The sequence below is a fragment of the Saccopteryx bilineata genome, chromosome 4 (assembly GCF_036850765.1).
Source record: "Saccopteryx bilineata isolate mSacBil1 chromosome 4, mSacBil1_pri_phased_curated, whole genome shotgun sequence".
Classification (NCBI taxonomy): domain Eukaryota; kingdom Metazoa; phylum Chordata; class Mammalia; order Chiroptera; family Emballonuridae; genus Saccopteryx; species Saccopteryx bilineata.
Window position 1 is genome coordinate 70254148 of NC_089493.1, and position 26752 is coordinate 70280899.

The 26752-nt window shown below is 46.6% G+C and overlaps 1 protein-coding gene across 1 annotated transcript; it reads left to right on the forward strand.

Moving 5' to 3' along the window:
* Positions 1-852: 852 nt before the first annotated feature.
* HDC (histidine decarboxylase) lies at positions 853-21667 on the forward strand. Its single transcript, XM_066274172.1, has 12 exons — positions 853-963; positions 3015-3187; positions 7500-7613; positions 8481-8603; positions 10925-11059; positions 11680-11823; positions 12315-12381; positions 13224-13386; positions 13478-13568; positions 17364-17462; positions 20430-20531; positions 20643-21667. The coding sequence occupies exons 1-12, from the start codon at positions 933-935 to the stop codon at positions 21387-21389; spliced, it is 1989 nt and encodes a 662-aa protein (XP_066130269.1). The 5' UTR covers positions 853-932; the 3' UTR covers positions 21390-21667.
* The last annotated feature ends 5085 nt before the right edge of the window (positions 21668-26752 follow it).

The window sequence follows — 26752 nt, forward strand, 5'->3', positions numbered from 1 at the left end:
TAATCTATTTTTTTTTTTTTTACCTCTATAGATTTGACTATTCCGGACATTTCAAACAAATGAAGTCATGGAACATGTGATCCTTTTTGACTAGCTTTTTTCCACTTAGCGTAATGTTATCACGGTTCATCCACATTATAGTATGTGTCAGTACTTCCTTTTTATTGTGGAATACTCCTGTTGTATAGATGCAGCACATTTTCTGTTGATGGACATTTGCATTGTTTCCACTTTTTGATTATTATGTATGAGGCTTCTCTGAATACGTCTGTTTCTGCACGTCCCTTTATACATACACTCAGACATACCCACACACCCTTTTAAGTACTAAAAGCGATTAAGTCTGGTAATTGTTATTCTTTTTGCTTATCTATGTTTTCTCATCTCTTTACAACAATAAGTATTATGTAGTAATTAAAAAATTAATTGTGCGAGATGATTAACATTAGCTTGTTCCTGAGCACAACAGGCCAGCATCACTCTAAGTGCCTACTCTCCCTCCCTGCCACTGATGGGGAAGCAGTGGCAGGAATAATACTAATAATTTGTGCTATTTATTCTGTGCAGTCCTGGCTTTGTTCTGGGTTACTGAGCTGTGAGCTTTGTCTGAGTCTGGGGCTTGTCTGAACCCAGGGGCAAAAAGAACTGAGGGCTTCTCAGTTCTGGAGTCACCTGGAGGCTGCCTGCAGGTTTGGGTTGCTAAGTACACCGTTTTACCCTCCATTTCTTGACCAAAGTTGTGGTCACTGTTTCTCACAAGGACTGGGGGGGGAAAAGGGTGGATTAATTCAGCCTAGAGGAAGGGCTTTTGAAGGGCGGAGCTAAGGTCGAAGAAAGGAGAGCCCTTTAAATGCCGGGCCCTCTCTGGCTGCCCAGGAGCACGCCTTCGACCTCCTACTTGTCTGTGAGCAGGCGCCAGCGTGAAGGAGGGGATGATGGAGCCGGAGGAGTACAGACAGAGAGGTGAGCTGCGGGCATCCCTGGCTACCTCCCCCACCCCCCACCCCCCCACCAGCTGCAGGAACCGCTGTTGGTTGTGGGTCCTTCAATTTTGAGTTACCATTTGATTGGGAGTTAGAATTGCCTTCTGAATATTGGTTGCCACAAAATTTTTTCTGAGAATGAAATGTGGGATCAGAGTTTACAACTCCTCTCCACCTCTCTTGCATTCTCCCTCTCGTATACCCACTCTTATACCTGTCCATTTACCATGCCATGCTGTCCTTTCTACTTGCCCACAAAAGAGAGGATTTGGACTCCCGGTCCGCTAAATGGCAAAGGGGGGTTGATTATTCATATTCTGAAATAGAAAAAAAAATTCCTTATGTATTCTGTACCCACTGCAAATCTTTTCTTTCTTAATATTCATTTTTTTCTTATGTGTGAATGTATCAGTAGTGCTCTTTTAGTCATACATTCTATTGCTATTTAGGGAGCACCTACTATGTATCAAACCTTGTGCCCTAAGCAAAACCAAATAGTTATTCTATGTTCAGGCTTGGCTGTCCTAGGAAGGGAAGTAGGCAGTTGCTTATAGTTTCTCTCCCTATAAGCTTTTATATCCTCATCCTCATCAGGTTATACTGCCTAAAATTCCTTTGCTGTAAGGTATTGTCCTGTGTTAAAGTTTACGTTTTTCTCTCTCTTCCACTTGGGCATATCTTACTAAGTGGCTGTCAGCCTTTTGACTTTAGTGTGCATTAGTTGAGAGCAGATTCCTGTGAACATTTATCCTGTGAGTGGAACATAAACACATTTCATTCCATCCCTGGACAAGGTGGGAGCTCTCCAGGGCTCTCTGACTTCAGGCGTGGGGTCCTGCTGACACTGTGAGAAGCCCTGGGATGTGGGAGGGATGGAGAGTAAAAGAAAGAGAGGAAGGCATGAAATCTTTTGCCTCATTCACAGTTTTGTTTGAGGCTTGTCCTCCTCATAAGAATTTGGCATGAGGTCGTACTGAGGGAAGAGCCAAGTTCCCCCTTCTCTTCTCTTTTCTATTTTATTTTATTTCTTGCAGGGGGAAACAGAGGCTAAGGTGTACCAAGAAGGAGTTATACTGAGAGAGACAGACACAGACACATATGAATGCACAGACACAGATGGGGAGATAGAGAGAGAGACTCAGGGGGAGAAACACGGACAGGGCACTGAAGACTGATTCTCCTGGAGAATTGAAAGGGAAGAGAAACGAAATAATTTGCAGTGGCTTCAGTGTTTGACTTGGCTACCTTCCTTCTTTATTCATTTGGTAAAAATTTTTTGAGCATCTAAAAATGTTCTAAGCACTGGGTGTGGTGGAGGCCTGGGGAAGGAGATAAAGAGGTGAGACAGGATTTCGGTCAGTGCAGGCAGGGTTCTCTGTGGGTGTGCTTTAAGAATTCCACAAACCTCAGAAATTATAGACAAAACTGTATGTGTATATCAGTCAGCCTATAGTTTTAATCCTATTCTTGAAGAAGTTTATAGGTCTAAAAAACATGAAGAATTATTGGTCCAGTGGGAATGGGGAACAGATCTTTCACCTTTAATCAGAACCTGGCACGGAGCTTGCCATTTGTGCTAACAGAGTGTAGTGTGTGTGTGTGTGTGTGTGTGTAACAATTTTTGGATAAAAAAAGCCACAGGATTTCTACTGAACCTGAAAGGTAATGAATTAATGGATGTTCTGTTATTGAGAAGAAAAGAAAGTTGGGAGAGATGATCAAGGCTGGTATGGGTGAGGGGAGGGGAAGAAAAAGAAACGTTTGATTTTGGCACAGGGATTTCAGGCTTTGGAGACTTTCCTTCTGTTCACTTGTTCACTCATACATTTCCTCCATCGTTCCTTCACTTCCTCACTTTTTTTTTTTTTAAATTCTGAAGACAAGGCCAATGCTGGGGATCAGAACCTAGCTCACCCAAGCATCCATCTCCTTCCTCAACCAAGTTCCTTATCCCCGACACGAGGGGGCAGGCACCCACGGGCCAGGCCAGTCAGGGTTTCTCTGAGGCTGGTTTCTCTGCCTCCCTTGTAGGTAGAGAGATGGTGGATTACATCTGCCAGTACCTGAGCACCGTGCGGGAGCGACGGGTGACGCCAGACGTGCGACCTGGCTACCTGCACGCCCAGCTGCCCGAGAGTGCGCCCGAGGAGCCCGACAGTTGGGACAGCATCTTCAGGGACATTGAGCAGATCATCATGCCTGGGGTGAGATACAGTCACCACAATAGTGATTCCGAGCCCTGGCCGGTTGGCTCAGCTGTAGAGCGTCGGCCTAGCGTGCGGAGGACCCGGGTTCGATTCCCGGCCAGGGCACACAGGAAAAGCACCCATTTGCTTCTCCACCCCTCCGCCGCGCCTTCCTCTCTGTCTCTCTCTTACCCTCCCGCAGCCAAAGCTCCATTGGAGCAAAGATGGCCCGGGCGCTGGGGATGGCTCTGTGGCCTCTGCCTCAGGCGCTAGAGTGGCTCTGGTCGCAACATGGCGATGCCCAGGATGGGCAGAGCGTCGCCCCCTGGTGGGCGTGCCGGGTGGATCCCGGTCGGGCGCATGCGGGAGTCTGACTGTCTCTCCCTGTTTCCAGCTTCAGAAAAATGCAAAAAAAAAAAAAAAAAAAAAAAAAAAAAAATAGTGATTCCGAATTTTGGGAAATAGACAGGTGGGTGGTAGGCATGAGGAAAGGTTTGGGATGACCCTTCAGCCACTTGACCAATGTCCAAGCCCAATTTCTGGGCACGTAGAGGGCCAGGACTTGGACTGAAATTAGGTTTCTGGTGCCAGGTGAGCTGTAGTGTTGGGCGGGGAGACAGAGAGAATAAGGACTCCATCCCAGGGTCTAGTGGGACAGAAGTGTGGGAATCTACTGGGATGAGGTGAGCAGTGAAAATTGGATCTGGGAAGGACAACTGTGGAAAGCAAGATGGAGAGAGGAGGCTGGAGATGGTCCCCGAAGCACCAGCTGGCAGAACCAGGGGCTCTGCTCTAGCATTCTGGACCGTGCCAAAGAGGAAGGGGCAGGCTGAGAACAGAGCTTCTGGAGGGCGCCCCAGTGGCCACATTGGACAGCTGGGAAGCTGAGTGAGTCCCACCAGCCCCTCCTTTCTTCTCCCTGACGTGGGAACCACATCCTTCCTTATTTCTGGAACGTGCCGAAGAGGAAGGGGCAGGCTGAGAACCGAGCCTCTGGAGGGCGTCCCAGTGGTCACATCGGACAGCTGGGAAGCTGAGTGAGTCCCATCAGTCCCCTCCTTTCTTCTCCATGACGTGGGAACCACATCCTTCCTTATTAAGTGGACGTGTTGTGATTGAGCTGCTTTTTAGAAGTAGGAAGGGGCTTTCCCTGAATCATCCATATTCCCAGTGACAAGGGGCACAACCTGGTGATAGCCAGGGGCCAAGGACAGACAGAAGCTGGATAACACACTGGGCTGGGGCCGAACCTGTGGCCCTGGGCTGTGACTTGTCCTTGCCACCAGGAGTGAGGAGCTGTGTCACGCATTCATGCTAAAAGTGCACACGTCTTCCTCCCCTGGAAGGGCTGCCTTTTACTGAACCATGTGCTGGGCACTGTACCGGCCATGTACAGGTCAGCTGGTTTTATCTTACAGTGACCCTACAATCCCTGTGTTACATGTGAGTAGATTGAGGCTCAGAGAAATTGTCTTCCTAACGTCACCTGCCTGACAAATCCAGGATTTTAACTGAGGCCAGTTTTACTCCAAAGGCTCTGCTGTTTCTCCCACACTGATACCTCCGCTAGAGAGCGTGTCCACGCACCCTGCGTTCTTGGCGGGGGTTCTCCTCACTGCCCTCGCTTGTGGCAGTTGTGTTTAGAATAGCATCTGTCCAGCGCTCTCCCCGAGGAGGCCGATTTGAGATCTGCTTCTATGATCCCGGAAGAGCGTTGGATTTAGATGTGACAGAAACGTGCCCGGAGGGAATGTTTACAAACTCGGAAGGAAATGATACAAACTCAGAAAGAAATGATACAAACTGGCCTGACCTGTGGTGGCGCAGTGGATAAAGCGTCGACCTAGAAATGCTGAGGTTGCCGGTTCGAAACCCTGGGCTTGCCTGGTCAAGGCACATATGGGAGTTGATACTTCCAGCTCCTCCCCCCTTCTCTCTGTCTCTCCTCTCTCTCTTTGTCTCTCCCTCTCCTCTCTAAAATGAATAAATAAAAAAACAAAAAAAAAAAAAAAAAAAAAAAAGAAATGATACAAACTCAGAAAGCAATGACAAGTTTGTACCAAGCCAAATCCTGATCTTTTTCTGACCAGTCAGCCGATTTCACCAGCATCTTTAGAAAATTTTTATGTCAGTAAAGCTTCACTGAGGAGGCTAGCTCCCTGATAAGATTATCTCATGGATTTCATTCTGTAAAATCTAATCTGCTGAGGGGCTAACCGTAATTTGGTAGTGACGTTAAAGCAACTGTCAGAAGAGGCAGAAAGAGCTGATTCATTGGACTGAAATAAAACTCCAGCAGTTGCCGAGAGTGTGGTTGGAGAAGCTCATTTCTGCACTGAGAGGTCTGTTTGCTTTGATAAGGGTTCCTCCGGTTTATCTCATTGTGTTTATCTTACAAGAACACACAATTGCCCTTTGATAGGATCAGGAGGTGGAAGCCCTTTTCTGAGTTTCCATCGGGTTTCCAAAATACTGTCACTAAGCATGTCCATGATGATGCCCAATCTTCCATCCGATCTTGCAGACTGCCCCCACCTCTCCGAGCTGGCCTGAGAGCTGCTGGGCCTTGGCTGTCTCATTTTGGCCAGCTGGATTAATTGTTCCATCCCTCACTGACAATTGGATTAATTTTTCCCTCCCTTCCACTTCCTAGACACAAAGAGAGGAAAAACTATCCTTTTGTTTTAATTCCAATCCTGGTTAGAAAAACCTCATTGACTCTTGATGAGGCAGAGGGAGACAGGCTGCTGCCCTGCTTAGGAGTTCGGGCTCTGGAGTCGGACAGCACTGGGTGTTCGTCTGGGTGCTGTTGTCTGCTCCTAGAGGGGTGTGTGATCGCAGGAACCCTGCCTCTTCCTGCCAGCCCCAGCTCTCATCTGTAAAGTGGGATAATGGTAGATCCTACTTCAAAGGGGTGCTGTGAGAATGAAATAAGGTAAATCACAGAGATTGGAAGATACTGTTTTTTTTGGTTTTGTTTTTTTTTTTTTTTTCATTTTTCTGAAGCTGGAAACAGGGAGAGACAGTCAGACAGACTCCCGCATGTGACCGACCGGGATCCACCCGGCACGCCCACCAGGGGCGGTGCTCTGCCCCCCAGGGGGCGATGCTCTGCCCATCCTGGGCGTCGCCATATTGCGACCAGAGCCACTCTAGCGCCTGAGGCAGAGGCCACAGAGCCATGCCCAGCGCCCGGGCCATCTTTGCTCCAATGGAGCCTTGGCTGCGGGAGGGGAAGAGAGAGACAGTGAGGAAAGCGCGGCGGAGGGGTGGAGAAGCAAATGGGCGCTTCTCCTATGTGCCCTGGCCGGGAATCGAACCCGGGTCCTCCGCACGCTAGGCCGACGCTCTACCGCTGAGCCAACCGGCCAGGGCCTGGAAGATACTGTTATTACCTGCCATGCTTCCACCTGGTGAAACTCGGAGGAAGAGGTCTGATTATCTGAGAGCCGCGTCAGGATATGTGATGTGTCTATTACCATGTATGTGATTCCCATTACCAGTAATATTAGAGCTTTACGTTTCACAAATTTCCTCCCAGGCCAATTTATATAGCAACCCCTGGAGACAGGATTTAGTTTTTGAGGTTGAGGGAGGTGCAGGGGAAGAACCTGGTTTTATGGGGACTGAGTCCTATACAAATTTTAAGATATCCTTTAAGAAAGTAAAATTAAGAATGGGTCTCAAACATGGGAACTTGGAGCTTAAGTTCATTAGCTTCACAGTAAATACACAAGGTCACAGAGCTGATTCAGGGCAGAGGTAGGATTGGCACCTGTGTCCTTGAGTTTAAATTTTATGTTCCTAATGCCATACACACTGTCTAGGCCACTGTCCTTTCTCTTTTTTAATATTAATTAAAAATTTTTTAAATATTTAAAAAACTTATTGATTTTAGAGAAAGGATAAAGAGAAAGAAAGGCAGGGGAGGAGTGGGAAGCCTCAACTCAGTAGTTGCTTCTCATACATGCCTTGACCAGGCAAGCCTGGGGTTTTGAACCAGCGACCTCAGCATTCCAGGTCGACACTCTATCCACTGTGCCTAACTACTATAACAATCTTTATTTCATATACCTTATTCCCTTCTGGTCTTTGCATCTGTGCAAATGATGTATTGAAGAACTAGCTTAGAATATGAGAAATGTGGGTGGCAAGAACACCATGGATATGTCTTATTTTTATGGAGCTGTGTCACTTATTTGGTTGTTTTAAAAATGTCAGCCCATCTGTAGACTGGGTGCTTCTTCCCCTTGCCAGGGAGGGTCTCTGGAGGAGGCAAGCCTCTGGCACATGCCTCCTGGTGTTACCTCTGTACATGCTCTGCCTCCAGGTGGTACATTGGCAGAGCCCTCATATGCACGCCTACTACCCAGCTCTCACCTCTTGGCCATCGCTGCTAGGAGACATGCTGGCTGATGCCATCAACTGCTTGGGATTCACCTGGGTGAGTAGCAATGGCTGTAGCTGTAACCAGTGGCAATGAGAAACATAGCAGGAAGTGACATCTCGGGACATCATATTTTGTCCTGGTCTCTGAACTGGGTTCCAAGTTAAATATTAACAATGGCTACATTGGTTGAACTTAAGCTTTACATAAATTATCTCATCCTGTAACCCTATGGAATTCTGAGCTTTGGTACTATTTTATAAGTGAATAAATGGAAGCATAAAAAACCTATCTCCCCATGATCACACAGCTCAAAAGATTTGGACTGAGATCTGGTTACTGCCATCATTTGTGACCTTCACTAAGCACTCCGGTGCCTGTGGGTACAACTTCCTTTGTGCTCTAGTCTTTGAGGGATTAGGGATGTGCTTTAAGACTTCCCTTAATAACTCCTTAAGCACCAAGCAGTTTTAAATGATGCCAGAAGTCTCCTAGAACAGTTTTCTATTTTAAGTCTGGACTGTTATAGGATGTGTGTGAGGAGGGGGGATGGTAGGAGGGAGAGGAGAGTTGCTGTCCTTTCTAGGAAGAAGTGCTTGCTTTCTTAGTCCTAAAGCTTTCCGCTGACCTTTAGAATGCAATCATTTCTAGGACCTGGAGTCACAGGAGAATCCACTTCAACAAGGGTGGCATGAATCCAAAGCCCCACATTCTTTTCTCTTTTTGGTTTGGCAGAAGATAGGGTGGGGCTGGGTCACAGGCCCAACACTGACCCCTTCTCCAGGGATAAAATAGGCTAGGTTCTCACTGATACTGTCACGTGGCCAGGGGAACACTCGGGCAAAGACAGATGTATTTCTGGGGCTGACAGGGGCATCGTGGTGGCTTGGGGCTGTCCAGATGATGTTGCTTTCCTTCTTCCAGGCATCCAGCCCTGCGTGCACAGAGCTGGAGATGAACGTGATGGACTGGCTGGCAAAAATGCTGGGACTCCCAGAGCACTTCCTACACCACCACCCTGGCAGCCATGGGGGAGGTGTCTTGCAGGTGCCTCCATTGTCAAAGCCCTCCCTAGCAGGGGGATACATAGTGAGAAATAAGTCAAACCCTTGCCAGGCAATGCTTCTGTTCCCAAAGGAATCTCCACATGTCACTCACACCTCTACCATGACTGCCACCAGCATCGGCAACACTATCACCAGCTGAGTTACTGCCTCCTCCATGGCCACCACCCCCTCCATTGTTGCAGTAAACTCCCATCTCAACTTACACTTTGTTTATACTGCTGCTATCACCATCTCATTTTTTTTCCCTCTATTCCTTGAAAAAGGTTAAAAAGTCAACATATCATCACATTTTCAGTATTACTGGATTCAGATTTCTTAGTTTCTAATCTGACAACTCTTGTCCCATTTTACACCTTATGGTAAGCAGAAAAGAGAAGCAAGTAGAGACTTCTTCTCATTCCTCTGAGGTCCAGGCGGTCCTCGGCAGTGAGAGAAATTAACAGTTGAGATCAGTTTATCTTACCCTACACCCTACTTTTTTTATATCTATCAAATGACAATTCTTCAAATCTTCCTTCCTTCCTTCCTTCCTTCCTTCCTTCCTTCCTTCCTTCCTTCCTTCCTTCCTTCCTTCCTTCCTTCCTTCCTTTCTTCCTTCTTTTCTTTCTTTCTTTCTTTCTTTCTTTCTTTCTTTCTCTCTCTTTTTTTCTTTCTCTCTTTCGTCAAGAGTAATACAGCACAGTGGAGCTTTCTGGGTGTCTGCCATAGACCATGCATGTTACTAGATGCTTTTGCATCTGTAAACCCTTGACATTAATGAGGGCTTGGTTCTGAGAACTTTGAGAACCCCTAAATTCTTGAATTCTGTTATAATGTGTAATTTCCCTGGTTTTATAATCTACCGATAGAATAGTAATTTTCCCCTCACATCTCACATTCACAGAGTGGATATGAAAATTAAGTGAATTATTCTATTAAAGATATCCAAGCTTCCCTGAGATAAGAACAGAAAAGTTCATGTGTCCATTTGTTAGCTAAGTGACTCTCTCACTTCAACCTTGCACCAAGATTAAAACGCGAACCTCACAAAAAAGACAAATTATTGTATGTCATGGATGCTCTCTGGGTTCTTAGCAAGTGGTTAAAACTTCAGCTCACATATCTGGGAAAACATGCTTAGTGTCTGCTATACGTAATCTTGCTTTTCTTCTAGTCATATCAAGAACCCTGTAGGTAAATATCACTATTCCCAATTTTTGAGAAATGAGCTCTGAAACTCAGTGAGGTTAAAACTTGCCCCAGATCACACAGCTAGTAAGTGAAAGAATAGCCCACTAAGTCCAAATCACAAGAGTCTCAGAGAGATTTTATGAGGAGTAAATGGGATGACAGAAAGTACTTTGTAAGTTATAAATTGCTATAGAGATGTAAGGTGGTATTCAGGGGTCGTCAAACTTTTTATAAAAACCACCCACTTTTGCAGTGCTGGTCAACCTGGTCCCTACCGCCCACTAGTGGGCGGTCCAGCTTTCATGGTGGGCCAATCGCAGCGCTGTTTGGTTGCGTGGTAGGGACCAGGTTGACCAGCACTGCAAAAGTGGGCGGTTTTTATAAAAAGTTTGAAGACCTGACTGCCAGGCTTCTTTGCAGAGAGCTGTCAGTCTCCTGAAGATTTCAAGGAGCAAAGACATTGAATACTGAGTGCATGAATGACAAGAAACCGTAATGATTCCATGAGGCTGTGAGGTGCCCTTCAGGACTCCCACAGTCATAACCAGAGCAGAATCCTAGCCAACCTTCACGAGAGTCCTGATTAAAGGGGTGTGTTCCATTTTACAAATGGAAAAAAGTCTTCCAGAGGAAAAATATTACATGAAAGTCACAGGAACCATTGGCAACAAAACCGGGGCCAAAGTCATCAGCTTCTCTCACTGCCCAGGGCCTTTTCTTTGGGATATCCTGTGGAAACAAACTCCACTTCCATAACTAATAAACTGGGACTGCTTTCTTTTAAGCACGTTTTACATGGAGAACAAATATATCGGTAAGCAAACTTGTATCTAGAAGGGGCTAAACATTCTCTTTTTGTTCTCTGTGGCCTCTTTTAACAAAGATATCCGTTTCTGGTGAACATCTGCTTTCGTTATTTCCCTAGATAAACGTTAGAAAGAGGTGTCCCAGGATTGCTTAGGCTGCTGGGAATGGAGAAAGCGGAGCTGGCACATGAGCTTAGGCAGGAGCTGTGTGCTTTTCTTTAGCTGTCACACACACGTGCACATGCACACGCACCTGTGAAGACCCTGGGGAAATTTGGCAAAAGAACACAAGGAGGTGCCACTGGTAATCCTTCTCCCACTACAGAGCACCGTCAGCGAATCCACCTTGATCGCCTTGCTGGCAGCGAGAAAGAACAAAATCCTGGAAATGAAAGCATCGGAGCCTGGAGCGGATGAGTCCTCCCTGAACGCGCGGCTTGTTGCCTACGCCTCTGATCAGGTGAGCCGCCCTCCTTCAAGTCATGGCTTGGCTTCTGGAGTTGTAGCTCTGAAGTCATTAAAAAAAAAAATTTTTTTTTTAAGTTGGCTTTTGAGATAGAGATAGAGAGATAGAGAAAAAGAGAAACATCCGTTTGTTCCACTTATTTATTCATCCCTTGGTTGATTCTTGTGTGTGCCCTGACCGGGTGTAGAAGCTGCAACCTTGATATCGGGACGATGCTCTAACCGACTGAGCTACCCAGCTAGGATCTTTTTTAAAGATTGGATTTTGGGGGGTGACAGTGGTTAATAAAGTTATGCAGGTTTCAGGTGTACAATTAATTCTATAATACATCATCTGTATATTGCGCTGCGTGTTCACCACCCAAAGTCAAGTCTTCTTTCATCACCATTTATCCCACCTGAAGCATCTTCTACCTCCCCCTTTCTGCAGTCATTTTCTTCTAGTCATGAATATCCTGGGGTTTAGGGAAGCTCGGGCCTGTGAGATTGTCTCCAGGAACCGTAGGGACAGACAAATGTGGAATGTCATATTTGACTTCCTTAGTCTGGTTGGAGCAGTCTCTGGGGAGTGCTCACCCCAGGGTGACTGCTGACAGGTTTCCATGGTCCTGCCAGGCTCACTCCTCAGTGGAAAAGGCTGGATTGATTTCTCTCGTGAAGATGAAGTTTCTGCCTGTGGACGACAGCTTCTCACTCCGAGGGGAAGCTCTTCAGAAAGCCATGGAGGAGGACAAGGAGCGGGGCTTGGTGCCTGTCTTTGTAAGTCAGAATGTGTTCTGCATTTAGGATGATAGAACTTGGAGGTGAGGAAGGGATTTTGGCTGAATTTAGGTAAGTAGCATGCTGCAAACAAAGGCAGAAAGGCCCTCAAATACAATGTTTTACAGTTTGTGAGTTGGTATTCATCGGTGTGTTGAGAAATAAATTTGGGGGGGTCATAACCAGAGTTAAAAAAAAGAAATGGACTAGAAAAATCTCGGAGTGCATTCCTATAGCCAGAGTATGTATTGTTTGGTGAAACTTTTATTTCAAATACACTACATGTGTGTATATATATATATACATGATATGTATTAGGTTACCATATAAAATGCATTTCTTACTGTCAGTCATGGTGAAATATCATGGGAGGTACACACTGTTCTAGTGGGATGGGCGGGGTAGATAATATTTGTGATTACATTTTCTTTCAGGCCAAATACAGCACAAGCACCCACCGTCCCTCATTAACTTTCTGTGTTTTCTTCCAGGTCTGTGCAACGCTGGGGACCACTGGGGTCTGTGCATTTGACTGCCTGTCAGAACTGGGCCCCATATGTAAGTCTGCACTCTGGCTGGGAAGACAAGTAATTAATTCTAGAATATTCAGCTCTGTGGGATTCTCTTGCCCCTCCATGATTACTGCAGGGAATGTGGGAAGAGCCACCGTAGATCACAAAGATCTTCTCCCAGGAAGGCAGTCCCTGCTTTCCCCAGAGGTGGGACAAAGTATTAGAGCTGCCCCCCCTATCCTGTCCTAGGAGGCAACCATGGGAGAGCCTCAGGTGTCTCCCCCTCTCACTCATGTGTCAAAACCTGCTTAAAGCAGTCTGCGTCCCAAAGCAGAGGGAGATTGAGGCAGAGTGGAATATTTTCTAGTCTGAGTGAAGAAAATGGAAGGTGTAGGGCAGGCGAAACCACAAAGGAGATGGAAAGGGGAGATCAGGCAGAATGAAAACCCAGATATGATTGTTTAAAATTTCTGAGCATGAAACCAACTAGGAAAGAAGGAGATCCCCTGTCTAATGTTTGTAGTAGATGCATTAACACTGCTCTCTGGGCCAGTGCCACGTTGATTTCTGTATCAGCAAGCTCTAGGATGAGGCCGAGAGAGTGGGGACCTCTGGCCAGTGAGGGGAAAAGGCCAGGGAGGGGCTTTAGAGGCTCTCCCTATAGGAGGTGGTGGGGCCTCACTCCACCCCACTCCTCACTTCGATATTCCTTCCCATCTCCATCTGCCTGCCATCTCATGTAGCCAAAGCGGGCCAGCCTTTCCCAGCGCTTCTCTTGAGGCCCGCCTGCCAGCCAGGCCAGTCAGGAGACCCTCTCAGTGGGCTGGTGGCAACTCCCACGCCCACTCCCAGTCCCACCTCCCAGCAAGGTGACGTTTGCCTCTTCAGGTGCCAGGGAAGGGCTGTGGCTCCACATCGATGCTGCCTACGCGGGCACTGCCTTCCTGTGCCCTGAGTTCCGGGGGTTTCTGAAGGGCATCGAGTATGCCGATTCTTTCACCTTTAATCCTTCCAAGTGGATGATGGTGCACTTTGACTGTACTGGGTTCTGGTGAGTGCGGCAGCCAAGCTCCTGATCCTCGGAAAAGCCTTGCTTCCTCGGGAGAGGCCTCAGCCACTAATGCCCATTTGGAAACCCGCAGGGTCAAGAACAAGTACAAGCTGCAGCAGACCTTCAGCGTGAACCCCATCTACCTCAGGCATGCCAACTCGGGCGCGGCCACCGACTTCATGGTGAGTGGCCAGGAACAAGCAGCCCGGTGGCCTCTGAAATGGGACCTGGCTACATGTGAGCCCCAAGGCTCTCCTATGTGTCAGCTCTGGTCAGAAAGTGGCACAGTGTGAGCCCACCCATAATACTGTTCCTGTATACCTTTAGTTTTAAGCTGTTCCCAGCATAAAACCCAGAAAATGAGAACTTTAAAACCTTAAAAATGAGAACAACCTTGGAGGCAGTCTGCATGTTTCCCAAATATTTGTGGCATTCTTTTTCAGTCCCAGAAATGTCTTCTTACTAAGGATGGACCAATTTGCTCCTTCTTCTGTCCTGGATAATCTTTTCTGCTTGCTACCCTGCAGCAGGGTAGGGTGGGAAATTTCCTTGAGTAGGGATAGAGACTCCTTATTTAAATCACTTCTGTGTTTTTGTCCCCATAGAGGCACTGTGGGAGACTCCATAGTGGGGACGGGGTCATGGGCATCCTTCCTGAGTTTCTGGATGCCCCTAAGTCAGGGGTTCCCAAACTATGGCCCACGGGCCACATGCGGCTGGCTCCCTGAGGCCATTTATCCGGCCCCGCCGCACTCCCGGAAAGGGCACCTCTTTCATTGGTGGTCAGTGAGAGGGGCACAGGATGCATCCACAAAGCGCAGCACGTCACGGCTCCGGAAGCATGTCATATCACTTGTTACGGCTAGCAGTGACAAATATGGAACCGGACATTGACCATCTCATTAGCCAAAAGCAAGCCCATAGTTCCCATTGAAATACTGGTCAGTTTGTTGATTTAAATTTACTTGTTCTTTATTTTAAATATTGTATTTGTTCCCGTTTTGTTTTTTTACTTTAAAATAAGATATGTGCAGTGTGCATAGGGATTTGTTCATAGTTTTTTTTATAGTCCGGCCCTCCACCGGTCTGAGGGACAGTGAACTGGCCCCCTGTGTAAAAGGTTTGGGGACCCCTGGTCTAAGTATTTCTGGTGTTTCCACTGGCTGCATCTCAGTTTCTCAAACCTGTCCATGTTCTCCGCATGTACCATCTCTTGGGGAAACAGGTTCTTCAGAATTACTCCTCAGTTTGAAGACGAACCTTTCCCGTAGTTGTAGTCAGGCAGAGATGTAAATTAGTAAGTTGCATGTCATGGCCAAGTGGAGACGGCCTTTGTGAAACTTAGTGGATCTTGACTTCTTTATCTATTTACATTCAACATTATTTTGTATTAGTTTCAGGTGTACAACGTAGTGGTTAGACAATCATATACTTGACAAAGTGGTCCTCCCTGATAGTTCCAGTACCCACCTGGCACCATACATAGTTACTGCAATATTATCGACTGTATTTCCTACGCTGTACTTTCCATCCCCTTGGCTATTTTGTAACTGCCGATCTGTACATCTCAATCCCTTCACCTTTTTCACCCAGTCCCCACCACCCCTACCTCGTCTCTAGCGACCATCAGTCCGTTCTCAGCATCTCTGAGTCTGGAACTTTACTATTTATATTTTTATATCTGGAAAGTGCTGCTTTACGCTTTTTCTTCATTCACCTCTAATTCCATGGAAACTCCTAGAAAACTGAAGCTGCTGTTTGTTGTGACCCTGGGGGTCTTGACTACTGCTCTGACTTGTGCCCCAAGGTCTTTTTCATCCAGGTGCCATGGCTTTAAACAGAAGCCCACAGCATCCTGGGAGAGAAGATTTAGGGACTTCATCCCCAGGGCCCTGGAGTCACCTAAAATCAGAGCTAGGTATTCTGACATCAGGGATTCGCCACAGTGCATGGGGCAATGTCCTGCCCTTGGCAGAGGAGACCTGTAAAATCTTGAGAGTACACAGAGGAGGTTTGGGAATGCCTAGAGTTAAAGAAAAGCCCTGTCACCCTTTGTAAGTCCAAATTTACTGTTCCAAAAGAAAATATCAGCTAGAACCACCCAGCTGGGTCAGCATGGGGTTGGTTTTAGAATAATGAGAAGAGGAATAACAGGTTATGAATAGAGTGTGAAGATATCAAAATTAAACTAATCTTTGCCTCTTCTTTAGTTTGCTGGTGAAATAAAGTAGCTAATTTACAACCCCCTGGAAAACAGAATGTTTTATCAGAGAAGGTCCTATCATCCAATCATTATTCTCCCAGAGTGTTCATCTAACACGTGGTGGCGTTGCTGCCTTCCTAGCCATCTGGGTTTTGTTCTGTGTCTGGGTTTTGCTGTCCTCTGCTGGTAACCACTTTCCATACTCGTCCTCAGCATGAGTGTTTTGCTTGGAAATCAAAGGCTTTGTACTTGATGTGGGAAAAACACAGTCTGTCAACAGAGAGGTAATATCCCAACTGTGCTTGGGCCAGGAAACTGGGGGAAAGGAGAAAGGTGAGCAGCTTATGCAGATTCGGCAGTTCTGTGGCTGAGTAGATATTCAGTGGGATAAATATTGACTTTTACTCAACAGAAATTGTGGTAGACACTTCCTGACATTTGAGGAAGAGGTCATTAGAAACTGCATTCTTCATCAGAATAACTGCAAACATTTTCTACGCCCTTTGCTCTATCTTAAGTTCTGGGAAACCCGTTGGATATCACTTTGAAAAATTTCAAATCTATGATGACTGCAACCTTGACTGTTAAGTTCTGTTGAATTTAGTCTCAGGAAAAATGGTCAGTTTCAGTCTAATGGAGGTTGAAATGCAGATGCTCATTTGAAATCTGAAAGCCAGAGTGATTGATGCCTGCTAAGGACACAGGAATGTCACAGGAAAAAAGTTAGGACAAGAAAGTGAGATTCAATAGTGATCACCTTGGTGCTAGGCAGAAATAATACTGTGATTTCTTGCTCACACTTTAGTTGTGTGAATAGCCAACACAGACTGACAACTTTCTATGAATCTCTTTGCTTCTGTTCTCCTCAAACCACCCCCTTGGGTTCTGACCAGGCGGTGGCGCAGTGGATAGAGCATTGGACTGGGATGTGGAGGACCCAGGTTTGAGACCTCAAGGTCACCAGCTTGAGTGTGGGCTCATCGGGTTTGAGCAAGGCTCACCAGCTTGAGCCCAAGGTCACTGGCTTGAGCAAGGGGTCACTTGGTCTGCTGTAGCCCCCTGGCCAGGGCACATAGGAGAAATCAATCAAGGAACAACTAAGGAGCCGCAACGAAGAACTGATGTTTCTCATCTCTCTCTCCCTTCCTGTCTGTCTGTACCTCTCTCTGCCACTCTCTGTCTCTGCCACACAAAAAAAAACAAACAAAAACCCCCCCACTTCCCTGGGGGGTGCTGTTCATTTCCCCCCTCACAAGGAACCAGTGAGGTGGCCCTGCCCAAGGTCACAGCCCAAATGTAGAGCTGGGGGAGAAACCCAGGTCTGTAGGGCTCCAGCCTCTGAACTTGAGCACATACTTTAACAGTTTGGAGGTTAGGTGGGGAATAGAAATAGAATTTTATTTTCTACTATTCAAGGAACTTAGGTTCTTTTAGGGAAAAATAATGTATTGCCCTTCCATTGAGTTTCAGCCTAGGATAAAATGTTTAAAGTTGCACTTCAACAGTTTTCTCCTTCGTTCAAGGTCATGGACTTGGTTACCATTTGTCCTGTGCTCGGACAAGGGCTTATTGGCCACCTTCACTAGTGATTTTTTGTCACCTCATGGGGCAGGCTTTGGATAACTTGTCTTGGCTGCTACTTAGCAACGACTTCAGAGTTCTGGCGACACCGACCATCCCTAGAGAGCTGGGGAGGCAGTGGGTGATCAAGCCCAGGAGTGCGGGAGGGAGCTGGGCCCTCCTCTCTAACCTAGGCACTGTGTCTGTGTTTTAGCACTGGCAGATCCCCCTGAGCCGGCGGTTTCGCTCTCTTAAGCTCTGGTTTGTGATTCGGTCCTTCGGGGTGAAGAACCTTCAAGCACACGTCAGACATGTATGTACTTGTTCCTGCGCAGACTGTGGGCTGAGTCCACCCTTGCTTTGTGACCTAGTGGGGAGGAAAGCTGGTTTCTGTTTTGCAGACCTGCCCTGGGGACCTGTGTTCTCTGGCTCAGGTGGCTGGGACTGTTCGTGGGCTCCTGGGAGTTGATTATTCAGGGCCACTGTCTCTTTGTTAGCTAGAGAAACACTGAGCAGATCATGACACATGAAATAACTAGAAAACATTTAGCAGGGTGCTTACCTGGAGAGAGAGCCTTAGGACTTGAAAATAAAAAGTTCTGGGGTGTGATTGAAGACTTTCTTTCTTTTTTTTTTTTTTTTTAGCACGCTTGAGAGAGACAGAGAGATAGAGAAAGAGACAGGAAAGGGAAAGAGATGAGAAGCATCAACTCATAGTTGTGGCACTTTAGTAGTTCATGATTATGTCTCATATGTGCCTTGACCGAGGAGCTCCAGCTGAGCCAGTGACCCCTTGCTCAAGCCACTGACCTTGGGTTCAAGCCAGCAACCATGGGGTCATGGCGATGATCCTATGCTCAAGTCAGCTGGATGAGCCTGTGCTCAAGCCAGTGACCTCCTGGTTTTGAACCTGGGACCTCAGCATCCCAGGTTGATGCTCTAATCACTGTGCCACAGTCAGGTTGAAGACTGTTTTTTTTTTTAAAGATTTATTTATTCATTTTAGAAAGAGGAGAGAAAGAGAGAGAGAGAGAGAGAGAGAGAGAGAGAGAGAGAAAGGGGGAAGGAGCAGGAAGCATCAAGTATCAACTCTCATATGTGCCTTGACTGGGCAAGCCTGGGATCTCAAACTGGCAACCTCAGCATTTCAGGTTGACGCTTTATTCACTGTACCACAACAGGTCAGGCTGGAGACATTTTAAAGACACCATACAGTGGGGGAGAGAAAGGGTTTTTTTTTTGTATTTCTCTGAAGTTGGAAACAGGGAGGCAGTCAGACAGACTCCCGCATGTGCCCGACCGGGATCCACCTGGCATGCCCACCAGGGGGCAATGCTCTGCCCATCTGGGGTGTTGCTCCACTGCAACCAGAGCCATTCTAGCGCCTGAGGCAGAGGCCATAGAGCCATCCCCAGCGCCTGGGCCAACTTTGCTCCAATGGAGCCTTGGCTGCAGGAGGGGAAGAGAGAGAGACAGAGAGGAAGGAGAGAGGGAGGGGTGGAGAAGCAGATGGGCGCTTCTTCTGAGTGCCCTGGCCGGGAATCGAACCCGGGACTCCTGCACGCCAGGCTGATGCTCTACCACTGAGCCAACTGGCCAGGGCGAGAAAGGGGTTTTGAATGAAGTTTGAGCAACTTGTTTCAGTATAGTCAAAGCCATGATTAGCTAAATCCCTTGCCTTCCCTTGAAATAGAATAGCAGGCATGAGAATCAGGTGATAGCAATCACTTAGCAAATATTTTATTGCGATCCTTTTGTATGTTTGAAAAAAATTTAAGAAATGAAAGAAAAACCGGCCCTGGCCGGTTGGCTCAGCGGTAGAGCATCGGCCTGGCGTGCGGGGGACCCGGGTTCGATTCCCGGCCAGGGCACATAGGAGAAGCGCCCATTTGCTTCTCCACCCCCCCTCCTTCCTTTCTGTCTCTTTCTTCCCCTCCCGCAGCCAAGGCTCCATTGGAGCAAAGATGGCCCGGGCGCTGGGGATGGCTCCTTGGCCTCTGCCCCAGGCGCTAGAGTGGCTCTGGTCGCGGCAGAGCAATGCCCCAGAGGGGCAGAGCACCACCCCCTGGTGGGCAGAGATTCGCCCCTGGTGGGCGTGCCAGGTGGATCCCGGTCGGGCGCATGTGGGAGTCTGTCTGACTGTCTCTCCCCGTTTCCAGCTTTAGAAAAATACAAAAAAAAAAAAAGAAATGAAAGAAAAACCAAGTTCTGTTCTTGTTTAGTTAATAATATTCCTAGGTAAAAATAACATAGGAAAAATATTAAATAACTAAATCTCTGTGAAAGATTAATATGACAAAAAGCTTAAAATTTTTTTATTGTGACAAAATATGCATAACAAAATTTACAATTTTTAACCATTTTTAAGTTTACAATTAAGGGGCATTAAGTGGCCTGACCTGTGGTGGTGCAGTGGATAAAGTGTCAACCTGGAAATGCTGAGGTTGCCAGTTCGAAACCCTGGGCTTCCCTGGTCAAAGCACATATGGGAGTTGATGCTTTCTGCTCTTCCCTCCCTTTTCTATCTGTCTCTCTCTCTCTCTGTCTCCTCTCTCTAAAATGAATAAATAAAATCTAAAATAAATAATTAACTTTAAAAAGGGGGCATTAAGTGAACTAACAATGTATGCAACCACCATTACAATCAATTTCTAGAACATTTCCCATCAACCCAAGCAGAAACTCTGTATCCATTAAACAGGTGCAAAAACTGTCCACAGTGTTGTGGAGATGGTATGTAAAATATGTTCTTTGTGGAATAGCAGATAAAAGGGGATGCAAGGGCATGTGAGGTAAAAACGTTTGAGAAGGAAGAGAAAGCGATAGACTTAGGAAGGGGGCAGAGCTGTTGACGGCCCACATGGTGCCTCTATATTCAGTAGAAACAAGCTGCAACCTCACGAGGCACTTGGCTGGGCTGGGTTTTGGCCCTCACATGTACCCTTGGCTGTCTGTTCAAGAAGCTGTGAAGCCAGGAAATGAGGTCAGATTGCCTAGATTGCAAGATTTATGCCATCTAGTTCAGGGGGTGAGTTGAATGAGGGCCCTGAGACTTGAGTTCTTGAGATAGATCTGAAAAGACAGGAAGTAGGGAAACATTGGATGTTTTCCAGCTTGGAATAAGAGCAAAATCAAACAGAACAGAAAATTTGGCAGAGCCATTCAGGTCTCAATGATTCAAAGATGTCCTGTCTTAAACCCATTAAACAATGTGAAAGTTTATGCATGGTTATCCTTGCCTGACGATTAATCTCAGTTCTCTCTGTATTTACAACTCCAGGGGACCAAAATGGCTAAATATTTTGAATCTCTGGTCAGAAATGACCCCTTCTTTGAAATTCCTGCCAAGAGGCACCTTGGCCTGGTGGTTTTTCGTCTAAAGGTAATGTCATATTCTGTGGCTATGAGATTTTTGGACACATAAATGCTGGGTTTCTGGGGATACTCTTAAGGGACGTGACACCAACTTCAGTTTTCTTTATCCTTCATACAGGGTCCTAACTGTCTCACGGAAAGTGTGTTAAAGGAAATAGCTAAAGCTGGCCGTCTCTTCCTCATCCCGGCCACGATCCAGGACAAGTTGATCATCCGTTTCACTGTGACATCCCAGTTCACCACCAGGGATGACATCCTGAGAGACTGGACTCTCATTCGTGATGCTGCTAGTCTCATCCTGAGTCAGTATTGTACTTCCCAACCTAGCCCTCAGGCCAGGCACCTCATCCCCCCAACCAGGGGCCCCAGAGCCCTGACCAGTGGAACGTCCCTTCAGTCTGTCAACGGGACGGAAGATGACCTCGGCCAGGCCAGACAGATCATCAAGCATCCTCCCCACGTGGGAGCCAGTCATGTGAGAATGGATGACGGCTGCCATTTTGAAACCCTGCTGGACCCACTTGACAACTGCTTCTCAGAAGAGACCCCGGATGTCGCCCAGCACAAGCTGTCCTCCTCCTTCTTCAGTTATATGTCCGTGCGGAATAAGAAGAAGGCAGTGCGTTCCCTCAGTTGCAACAGCGTGCCTGTGAGCGCTCAGAAGACACTGCCCACGGAGGGCTCTGTAAGGAACGGGGGCTCCTCCAGGGTTAAAATCTTCTCTAGATTTCCAGAAGAGATGATGATGCTGAAGAAAAGTACCTTCAAAAAACTCATCAAGTTCTATAGTGTCCCCAGCTTTCCCGAGTGCAGCTCTCAGTGTGGGTTCCAGCTGCCCTGCTGCCCCCTGCAGGCGATGGTGTAGACCAAGGGGCTCAGCCAGAGTCACGGGCGTGTCTCAGGGTCTCCGAACCCCTCAGAATTATGTGTGGAATTTGTGCGCTTACGTGTACGTGCATTTTTCTTGGGGGAGAGCCCATCATTTTGATCAGATTCTCATGGGGGTTTATGACCCACAAAAGGATACAAAGGGAGAGTTTAAGCTAGCATGGTCCAGAAAGTTCTAAACAGTCTGGTCAGAGAAAAAGGACCCAGGGTAGGGTTCTGACAGGCTGCTTCTATGGTTCAGCTTGTGATATGACATATAATGTAGAAATAAATTGTGTTTGTCTCTGAAAAAAAAAAAAAGCATATCCTGTGTGACTTCATTGACCACCGAAACCTTCGTGAATTAGTCAGAGCCTATCCTGGCGGTGTCTAAATGCATGCACTGAAGGATTCTGCACTTTAGGATACTGAGGACTTGAATTTGACTACGAAAAGAGAGTCTGGAGAAGTCTTGGGTACAAAGAAGACAGCTTGAGTAGAGCGCTATTGCTTACTGTTTATAAATGAGAAAACTGAGGCTTCAGGTCACACAGCTTGTGGCCAAACCCAGTCCTTTCCTCAGTACGGCCCAGGCTAGTTCCACTGCCCCGCACTGTTCACGGCTGTACTTGGTCAGGAGTTCTCCATCCAGCAGGCCCCTCTGCGCCTTCAGAACATTTCAAGTTTTCCTCACTAGGGATTTTCCCATTTTTCTGGGTCCTGTAGTCAAACAAACACTGTGCTCACTGGTAGCTTCTCATAGTTAGTTCATAGGTCAAATTATTGTCTTTCCATATCAGATGGTACTTTTATAGGAAGTGGCTCTGAAATTGGTTACATTAACAATGTTAAAGGTAAATGCAGCTGGATACTAGTTAAAGTGGTAAGAACAGATTTTAATGAGTAATTTTATTCAGTAATAATGGGGAAAGAGTCTGGCATGAACTGGACTCACCTTTGATTTTTACAGTGGTCCCTGGGAATTTGAAAGGGAGAAAGGAGTAGGGTGGGGGACAGGTGGGGACTCAGTAGAATCAAGGAAGTGAGAAACTGCTAAAAGCGAGCAGAGGCAGTTGGTCCATGTGAGACCCATCTGGGTTCACTCCCTGGTGCTTTCTGAAGCTAGGCTCTTACCCTCCCACTGAGGCCGGGAAACAGGGGCCCATCCTCAGGTGTTGGCTAGAAAAAAAAAGTCAATTCTTTTGGCATCCTTGAATTTTTGCAGACAGGTACTTTAAGGGGGCTCAGGTCATCCTAGGATCGTGGCCTTGAGCTTTTAGAAACTATGTTAGTGTTTGTTCAAGTCTTTATAGGACAAAGCTGAGGCCAGGTTGACTAGAGGTCTTTGATGAGCGTGGCATAGAATTTGGTCAAAGGAGAGCATCTTTGTCAAGAGCTTAACATTTCATGTTGATCGTTGTTCTCTATTAGTGGTCCTTGAAGTTGGCTGCATACCAGAATCACCCAGATGTCTTAAAAAATACAGATGCTGGCCCTGGCCGGTTGGCTCAGCGATAGAGCGTCGGCCTGGCTTGTGGGGGACCCGGGTTCGATTCCCGGCCAGGGCACATAGGAGAAGCGCCCATTTGCTTCTCTACTCCCCCCCTCCTTCCTCTCTGTCTCTCTTTCCCTCCTGCAGCCAAGGCTCCATTGGAGCAAAGATGGCCCGGGCGCTGGGGATGGCTCCTTGGCCTCTGCCCCAGGCGCTAGAGTGGCTCTGGTCGCGGCAGAGCGACGCCCCGGAGGGGCAGAGCATCGCCCCCTGGTGGGCGGAGCATCGCCCCTGGTGGGCGTGCCGGGTGGATCCCAGTCGGGCGCATGCGGGAGTCTGTCTGACTTGTCTCTCCCCGTTCCAGCTTCAGAAAAATACAAAAAAATAAAAATAAAAATAAAAAAAATACAGATGCCTGGCTCCCACTTCTAGAAAAATCTTATTTAATTGGTATGAGGAGGGCCGGGGCTTTGGATTTTTGACAGGTCCCCAAATAATTCTAATGTACAGCAGTGTTTGGGAACCACTGCTGCAGAGTCCCTTGCTGTTCAAAGATGGGTGTGTGGACCACAAGCGTTGGCATCCCCAAGTGCTGCTTCTGCATGTTTAAAGCTTGGAAAGCACTTTTCTGAGCCGGTTTTCACATTGCACCTGCCTCAGAGTCACCAGGAGGGTTTGTTAGAACACAGATTGCTGGGTCCATCCCCAGCTGTTCTGATTCAGTAGGTCTGGCATGGCCTGATAATTTGCATGTCTAACAAGTTTCCAGGTGATGCTGCTGCCGGTCCAGGACCACACACCGAGAACCACCAGTCTATAAAGATATGCTCCTTCCTGTAAGCGCCAGGTGGGGGAGCTTGGGGGTGCCAATGAGCTGTAGGACTTTTGGCTACTACTAAACATCCCAGGCCTCAGTTTTTTTCTTTTATCAAACAAAGAGGCTTGACCAGACACTCTCTAGGATTGTTTTTAATTTTGCTGTAGCAAGTGATATATATGTGTCTGTCTAGAAAATAAATACGTGCTGTTAATGTGAATTTTCAGGAACAATCACAGTCTCACAGTGACAAAATGCTGCGTTACGCTGGGCCTTTCCTGGAGCTGGTGCTTTGAGTCCCTCCAGCTCTAAGATCTGAGCCACAGTTGAAAGATAATCCAACTCAGAAGAGCTGAACGACACTTAATTGATCACATACAATGTATAACTCTGGATGCTTTCTCTCTGTCAGTGGTTCTCAGAATATGGCAACACCCACACATTTGTTAGAAATGCAAATTCCAATTCTAATTCTAACTGTGGGCAGTGGGTCACAGTAGTCTGTATTTTAACAAGACTTCCAGGTGACATCAGTGCTCATGTTTAAGATTCACTGCTCTGTGTGAACTGGAAGACTCAGATCATCTCCCCCCACAGAAAAGCTTGCCTGGGGAACCAGATGTTAATCAGGGTTGCTAGATGGAAAAGCAGCAAATATTTATTGCCTACTCTGTGCCAGGCACTGGGTATGTAGTGATGAACAAGATAAACAGAAACTCTGCACTCATGGAGCTCACAGCTTAATAAGAGCATGACATCTGGGCAGAGGGAAACTGACAATCATAACGGAATAGACTGTCAGCTATAAATACATACTACAACATGGTACTCCATGCACTCTGTGGAGACAGCAGCTATGCCAACTGGAAGACCTGTATTGGCCAGTTCAGCCCACCTCCCCTTGAACAGTGCTGGGGTGATGCTAAGTATGTAGCACCTGCCTTCACGTTAGCTGCTTCTTTACAGACTTCATGCAAATCCACCAACTGTAATGACAAAGTAATTACTGTTGTAAAGTAAAGTTAAAACACAAGGAGAGGACCTACCTTTTAGGGGTTGTTATTCCAGTAAGCCTTCCTTGGATATCTGACCTGATTCCTAGATAGAGGCTTGGAAAACTTCATCACACTAAGGCTGAGCTCATCTGTCGGTCCATAACAGGCACCCACTATGCTTGTCGAGTGGATGTACGATTGCTTCTCAGCTTTTTGGCTAGGGTCAAGTACAGAGTGGATGTGCGAACCAGCAACACATTAACAAATCATCTCTTGGGGCGGGTCACAGCACTTGATTAATCTTATCTATTTTTATACTTGTTCTCATTACTTTCAGTTTCCTATGCTGACATCTCCTAGTTTTATCCCTGAATTATTTTGGTGCCTGTACCAGCCTATTTATGCATGGAGTATGTTTCCAGACAACACATTTGAAATTGGAAACCTATTGAATGATTAAATGAACATCTGTTTATGTTTTTAAAAAATATCCATTTGTACTTTTACATTATGATTTGTGCAGATATTTCTATGGGCACAGTTCCTGAGCCCTTTAAAAGAGAAAAATCAGTCTTTAGAGTTACTTATCTGTAACAGGTAGTGACTTAATTTTGTGTACACACAAGCAAACTGAGGTACTGAGGACATCGTATTGGTACTTTTTTTAAAATTAATTTCAATTTATTGTGTTAACATGGTTTCAAGCGTCCCACTGAATACAACACCCTTGCCCCCCCCCATGTCCCCATCTATACCCCCTTTGCCCCTCTACTCCCCAAACCCACCCTTCTTCCCTCTGGGACCTGCTATCCTGCTATCTGTATCTCTGTGTTATGTATATATAATTTCACTAATCCTTTTACCTTCTCTGATCCCATCACCTCTTCCCCTTTCCCTCTGACAGCTGTCCCTCTGGTCCCTGTGATTCCGCCTCTGCCTCTATTCCGTTCCTCAGTTCATTTTTTCCCTTATAGATTCCACATATAAGTGAGGTCATATGACATTTGTCTTTCTCTGCCTGGCTTATTTCACTTAGCATAATAATCTCCAGGTCCATCCATGCCATCGTAAAAGGTAAGATTTCCTTCTTTTTCATGGCTGCGTAGTATTCCATTGTGTATACATACTTCACTACAGCCTTTTAATCCACTTGTCCACTGACAGACACTTGGGCTGTTTCTGGATCTTGGCCACTGTAAACCATGCTGCAATAAACATGGGAGTGCCTATCTTTTTTTGAATCAGTGATTTGGTGTCAGACCCTCCTGTGCCATGCACAGGCCTCAGCTCCTTGAACAGGCACTCTGGCAGGAGACTGGCTGTAGTCTGAAACCAGCTGAGGGCTGAGTAGCACGTGCAATGCGGGTGCTAACTGGAGATCCAGGACTTACCTGGTCCACAGGTACATTTCATTGGGGATGCATATAAGTTTAAAAGATTTTGAGACTTCACATTTTAAACATTGGGAGATTCACATATATATATTTGGGTTTCCATTTCCTGAAGAATCAGAAGATCCTGAAGTGCCTAAGCTGTATTCCCACAGGACAATCATCAGCCAGTGGAAGCTGAGTAGTGGCTGTCCTCAAATTTGCCACCTTTGTTTGCAACCTGCTTCTCTGGTTCACATTAGCAACATGAATCCTGAAGACACTTGGGTTTGCAACCCTTGATGTAACTAAAAAATATCTACTGGACATCTTTTATGTATAGAACACTGATGCTAATGCTTAGTTGTCTTTAAGAACTCTAGGTGGCATTCTCATGTTTTGGATAATGCTATTTTAGACAGTGGCCAGGATGCTATTCAGTGGAGAGGGTTGACCTTAAACTGGAGCTGGATTGCCCTTGGGCTGTTCCTTGGTGATCCCCTCTCCGCCCCGCCCCCCACTTCTCAGCTTCTTGCCATATATTACCTAGAATGCTATTATCATTATGGCACCTGTAAAAGTTACCAGTGAGACTGCCTGGCTCAGTCTCATTGTTTTACATTTAGAATAAAGTACATTAGTTTACATTTAGAATAAAGTAAGGAAAGAGAGTGCCATGTCACATGC